Source organism: Chiloscyllium plagiosum, unplaced genomic scaffold (genome assembly GCF_037043375.1).
Source record: "Chiloscyllium plagiosum isolate Xiang-an unplaced genomic scaffold, Cpla_swu_hap1 HiC_scaffold_25, whole genome shotgun sequence".
In the NCBI taxonomy this organism is placed as follows: Eukaryota; Metazoa; Chordata; class Chondrichthyes; order Orectolobiformes; family Hemiscylliidae; genus Chiloscyllium; species Chiloscyllium plagiosum.
The window spans coordinates 50382869-50389052 of NW_028270163.1; the positions used below are offsets into that span (position 1 = coordinate 50382869).

Sequence of the window (6184 nt, forward strand, 5' to 3'; positions counted from 1 at the left end):
GGCAGAATCAATGGGCTGAAGGGCCTTTTCTGTGCTGTATTACTCTGATTCTGATAAGCAGCTGAGAGGAGAGATGAGGGGTGGCACGGTGGCTCAATGGTTAACACTGCTGCCTCACAGTGCCAGGATCCAAGGTTCAATTCCACCCTCCAGCAACTCCGTGTCTGCGTGGGATTCCTCCAGGTGCTCCGGTTTCCTCCCACAGTCCAAAGGTGTGCAGGTTGGGGTGGATGGGCTGTGGCAAATTGCTTGTAGTGTAGAGGGACTTGCAGGTGCTGTGGGTTAGCCATGGGAAATGTGGGTGTGGGTGGAATGCTCTTTGGAGGGTTAGTGTGGATTCTGTGATTGTATCAGTGTTGGAAGTGGGGAGGGACTGAGTGGACCAGTTAAAGGTGAGAAAGCTATTGGTGGGTGGAGATAGGGCCATTGATCGTTGGATACAGGGGATGGGTAAATGAAAAGGTAGTTGATGGAGGAGCAGAGATCGAAAGTGTGTTAATGGGATTATGTAAAGTTGAAGCAGAGTGCAGTTGAAGTTGTTGAGGTAGTTGGTTTGCTGTGACATCTGATGCTATTGTATGCAAATTTTTAACACGTGCTCGAAAATCTAGTCTGTTTAAGATTTCAGTTCCTGAACATAAGGGGGCAATTTTCACTTAACAGCACTCTTCCCCCTCTCTTCCCCACACAGCACTGAATATAAGATGCAACCTGTTCCCAGATAGTTGTCATTCTCTTGCCTCATCTACTTGTGTTTTATTCATAAAAGTATACGTCATAACTTTTGTCTGTTTAGCTCTGAAGGACAACGTAAACCGAGAGTAACTTCTTCCAATGGTAGTATCTAGAGGGGATAGCTTTAAGGTGATTGACAAAAGGACCCAAGGTAAATCAGTGAAAGGTAGTTTTATTTGAGAAGCAGCGAGGACTTCGAATGTGGGGCTGGCAAATACAAAATTAGCTCCGAAGGGAATTGGAGAAATGAGTAAAGGAGAAGTAACAGGAGAGTGAGACTGAACGGATTTGCTCTTTGCAAGAGTGGGCAGAGTCAGCTTTGACAAAGCATCAGTTAGACTCGAAACATCAGCTCTTTTCTCTCCTTACAGATGCTGACAGACCAGCTGAGATTTTCCAGCATTTTCTCTTTTGGTTGCTCTTTGCAAGGTCTGGCACAGACTTGATGGGCCAAATGGCCTTCAACACTGATTCAATGGGGATTACATTTTGTCAACCTACAGTTACCAATGTGAAAATAGTCCTTGGGCTGTATGTTTTGGAAGGGGAGGAAGGGAGTGTTGTTGACGTCAACACTGACACAGAGCAGTATGCAAAGCTGCATTCTCAACAAAGTGATAAAATATATTTAAATGATGGTCCTTTGCCGTCGTCTTCATTGACCAAGCACTGAGCAATGAACGTTGAGTTTTTGGTGCATTAAAGGTAGCCTTGAGTGATTGATGGTCTCTTTGCCTGTTGTTTAAAACAACCTCCTGCACATTATAAAAGGAATGGGAAAGGTTTAGGAGAGAATTCTCGGGTCTGAGCCTCAGCAGCTGAAGAAAACTACTATAATTCAGTTATAGGGCCATTGGTGAGACCATATCTGGAGTACTGTGTACAGGACTGGACGCCATACTAACGAAAAGATGTTAATGTGTTCAAAACAGTTCAGGAGAGGTTTACTAGACTAAAACCTGGAATGAGTGGATTGCGTTATGAGGCTAGGCCTGTATTCTCTGGAGTACAGAAGAGTGAGAGGGGACTTTATTGAAGCATAACAGATCCTGAGGAGACCTGATAAGGTGGATGTGGAAAAGGATGTTTTCTCATGAGGCAAGCTGGAACTCGGGGATGATAGTTAAAAATAAGGGGCCACCCATTTAACTTAGAGATGAGGAAACATTTTTTTTTTCTCTGAGGATTGAGGTCTTTGGAATTCCCTTCCTCAAAAGGCAGTAGATGCTAAATCTTTCAATATCTTGAAGGCAGAGGTAGATAGATTCATAATGACCAAAAGGATGATAGATTATTGGGGATATGCAGAAATGTAGAGTTGAGGTTAAAATCAGATCAGCCATTGCCTTATTGAATGGGGAAGCAGGCTTGAAGGGTGGAATGGCCTCCTCCCTTTCCTTGTTTTTGTATATGTTAATGACAGTATCTGGAAACCAGCGCTTACCTTCAGGGCACAAGAAGTCAGGGTCAGAGGAGCTTAGAGATATCATCGAGGGTTCAGGCTGAAGGTTGGTATTTGAAAAGCAGTTGTTCATTTTCCCAATCCTGTTTTTTTTTCCTGTAAAACAAGTGTTTGACCAAAGCAGGAGTGAGACAGGGGGACTGCACCAAGTATTCAGATTGGACTGTGACTGCATGTCAGTGAAGGAGACAATGCTGTTCAAACGGATTATCGTGTGAAATTGTTGGTCAGTAGCCAACCAAACATTTTAATTTTCGACCTTTATCTCCCTGTCCTGAACCCTCAGAGGATCGGCCGCAGATAGCACCCTGCAGCCTCTGTTCAGGGGATGTAGCCAGTCAGTGCCGGGGACAGCTGTGTTACCTCGTATGAAGATGGATCTGTGAAATTGACATTAACTCTGAAGGCTGTACATTATGCACGTAGCCGAGGCAGAATTACATGTGCGAGCAGAAGCCTTTCTATCTCATTATAAACAGACCTTGCATTTACATAATGCTCTTCACATCCTCAGGTGTGGGAATGGGTCAGAAAACACTGCGTGCCTATGTCCTATTACACCAGGAGAAACATTGCAGCCAATTTACACATAGTAAGCTCCCACAGACAGCCAAATGATAATGACCAGATAATCTTTTAGATTTTTGTGATTTGGCTTTTATTGTCGTGTGTTCTCAAGTATGGGGATACAGGAGTACATTGAAAAGTGTATAATGTCGCCGTACATGGCACCATCTTAGGTACAGAGTACCTTGGGTACAAAATGTTTGGTACAGAAACAGAGAAATAAAAATGATGTGGAGGTGCTAGGTCCAGGGTGGACTAAGTTAGAAGTCACACACGACACCAGGTTATAGTCCCAATAGGTTTATTTGAAATCACAAGCGGTGCTCCTTCATCAAGTGAAATGAAATCAAGATAAATAAAGAAATAAGTTTTGAAAGTTCATCACTACAGCCTTCAGTGAGCTGGTTTCTGCCCATGCAGTGCCCTGCAGGCAAAGGGGGCTGTCACAAATGAGGTGGTGGTTTGGGCAGTGGAGTTGGAGGGGGGAGGGTAAAAGGTGGAAGGAGTCAGATGCAAGTAGTTGGCATTGCTTTTTGTTTTATGAGCAATTCTCTCTCTCTCTCATACACACACACACACACTCTCTTGCACACACGTGCACACACACAGTCTCTCTCTCTCTCTCTCTCTCTCTCTCACACACACACTGTCTGTCTGTCTGTCTCACACGCACACAGAAACTGTCTCTCTCTCTCACACACACGCACACACACACTGTCTGTCTGTCTCTGTCTCACACACTCTCTGTCTCACACACATTCTCACACACTCTCTCTCTGTCTCACACACATTCTCACACTCTCTCTCTCTCTCTCTCTCTCTCTGTCTCACATACATTCTCACTCTCTCTCTCTCTGTCTCACACACATTCTCACTCTCTCTCTCTGTCTCACACACATTCTCACTCTCTCTCTCTCTCTTTCTGTCTCACACACATTCTCACTCTCTCTCTCTCTCTCTCTGTCTCACACACATTCTCACACTCTCTCTCTGTCTCACACACATTCTCACTCTCTCTCTCTGTCTCACACATTCTCACTCTCTCTCTCTCTCTGTCTCACACACTCTCTCTCTCTCTCTCTCTGTCTCACACACACACTCTCTCTCTCTCTGTCTCTCACACATTCTCACACATTCTCACTCTGTCTCTCACACATTCTCACACATTCTCACTCTGTCTCACACACATTCTCACACATTCTCACTCTGTCTCACACACATTCTCACTCTCTCTCTGTCTCACACATTCACACACATTCTCACTCTCTGTCTCACACACATTCTCACTCTCTGTCTCACACACATTCTCACTCTGTCTCTCACACATTCTCACACTCTCTCTGTCTCACACACATTCTCACTCTCTCTCTCTCTCTGTCTCACACACACACACTCTCTCTCTCTCTCTCTGTCTGTCTCTCACACACTCTCTCTCTCTCTCTCTGTCTCACACACATTCTCACACACTCTCTCTCTCTCTCTCTGTCTCTGTCTCACACTCTCTCTCTGTCTCTGTCTCTGTCTCACACACACACTCTCTCTCTCTCTCTCTCTCTCTCTGTGTCTCACACACATTCTCACACTCTCTCTCTCTCTCTCTGTCTGTCTCACACACACTCTCTCTCTCTCTGTCTCATACACATTCTCACTCTCTCTCTCTCTCTCTCTCTCTCTCTCTCTCTCTCTGTCTCACACTCTCTCTCTCTCTGTCTCTCTGTCTCACACACACACACTCTCTCTCTCTCTCTCTCTCTCTGTCTCACACTCTCTCTCTCTCTGTCTCTGTCTCACACACACACACTCTCTCTCTCTCTCTCTGTGTCTCACACACATTCTCACTCTCTCACACTCTCTCTCTCTCTCTCTCTCTCTGTTGCCCAGGTGCTGATTGCGATGTGGATTCTGCCGCCCGTTTTGTTGCCAGTCAGTTCCTGTCTCTAAACAGGAACCCAGCAAAGTTGATCTACCACCATTTCACAACAGCCACCGATACATCCAATATCCAAGTTGTCTTCCAGGTTGTCATGGACACCATTATAAAAGAAAACCTGCAAGCGGTCTCTCTGCTTTAATCCTGATTGGGTGCAGTGGGCACGGTTCTGGGGTAAGAGATAAAGCATTTCCCCACAGAGTCTGCTCTGGCTTGTGACCGGCCCAGTGAAAGGCACAGCCCCCTGGACCCTCAGACCAGACTCCCTGCAATCACACGGACTTATCACTGTGTTGAGCTATTGAGTCCTAGGTGACCTCCTTTATAGTAATGGGGAGGGATTAATGGTGAAACTCCACATCATTTCAATATTGTAACCACCCAACCTCCTGTCAGTGAGGGCATGGAGGGTGTTATGAAGGATATTTAAAGTTCCACATCTCCACTCTACAAGAGGGGGCTGTGGATTCAATCATTCCAGCACAGCCTTGGCAAAATGAGCACTGTTTGAGGTTTCTGGCAGCCCAGTTCTCCTCTTCCTTCTGCTATACCTCTAGTTCCTGATTCCAGAGGCAGCTTTGGTAATACAGGCTGCATTTGGAGGACAATTCCAGTGACGTTTCATTGGGTAATGCCTGGGGGGAGATCATTTACTGCGACAATCAGGCCAAACCCGTCGAACATTGAGATTTTCTGTGATGGTACAATATCGTGAACCAGTATGCAGTCCTACAGATAATTCCCACCATCTCTGATTATAAACTACAGTCATCGCTCTCTCTGGGGTAGGGGAGAGGCAAGGCTTTCAGTCTCTTGATTTACTGATGTTTTAGTTTGTTGCTGCCAATAGTTCAATCCTTTCTTATGAAGGGAGTTTCAGTATGTTATGGAAAGCTGTGTCTCAATATATTTTGTTGTATTGTTAATATTGAATGACAAATGTTGCACTGGTGTATGTTCAGAATAAAGTAGTTAATGGCCCTTAAAGCTTATTTCTGACTGTCTCTGTTGTTACATGTAGAAGGAACATTCTTTACAGAGAATATTGTACAGATATTAGAGATATTTAACCTGCTAGTGAAAGCTACCTTCTTAAAAGGGAAGTAGTCAGGCGTCTTGAACCTTTTCAGAAATCCAGCTTTATTCCTCAGCACTTACAATTTTGTTTTATTGCAATTCCTTTTTGTAGGTGAGTGTGAAGAACAGAACCAAGTTAACGAGGCTTGTTACATGCTATCCTCTAATCCTGAGACTTTCACCACATTTAGTTGTGTTCAGGCAGTGATCTGTTCCAAGGCCCAGCTGGACCTGGTTTCCATCCAACTATTTTCATTTGTTCTGGGTATCGTTGGCAAGACTACCAGGTATTACCCATCCCTGGTTGTTCTTGAGCTGGTGGTGGTGGTGTTGAGCTGTTTTCTTGAACCGCTGCATTTCGGACCGATGTAGGTACACACAGTGTGATTTCTGGAAGAGTGTGACACGATGAC

At 44.9% G+C, this 6184-nt stretch overlaps 1 protein-coding gene across 3 annotated transcripts in view; it reads left to right on the top strand.

The window, feature by feature from the left end:
- Positions 1–5680, top strand: part of gnav1 (guanine nucleotide binding protein (G protein) alpha v1) — a 124199-nt gene extending 118519 nt beyond the window's left edge. For all 3 annotated transcript variants that reach the window (XM_043714994.2, XM_088000715.1, XM_043714996.2), the window contains one exon: positions 4646–5680. In XM_043714994.2, coding sequence (XP_043570929.1) covers positions 4646–4836 — 191 coding nt within the window. In that variant the 3' untranslated portion in view covers positions 4837–5680. The remainder of the gene's footprint in view (positions 1–4645) is intronic.
- The last annotated feature ends 504 nt before the right edge of the window (positions 5681–6184 follow it).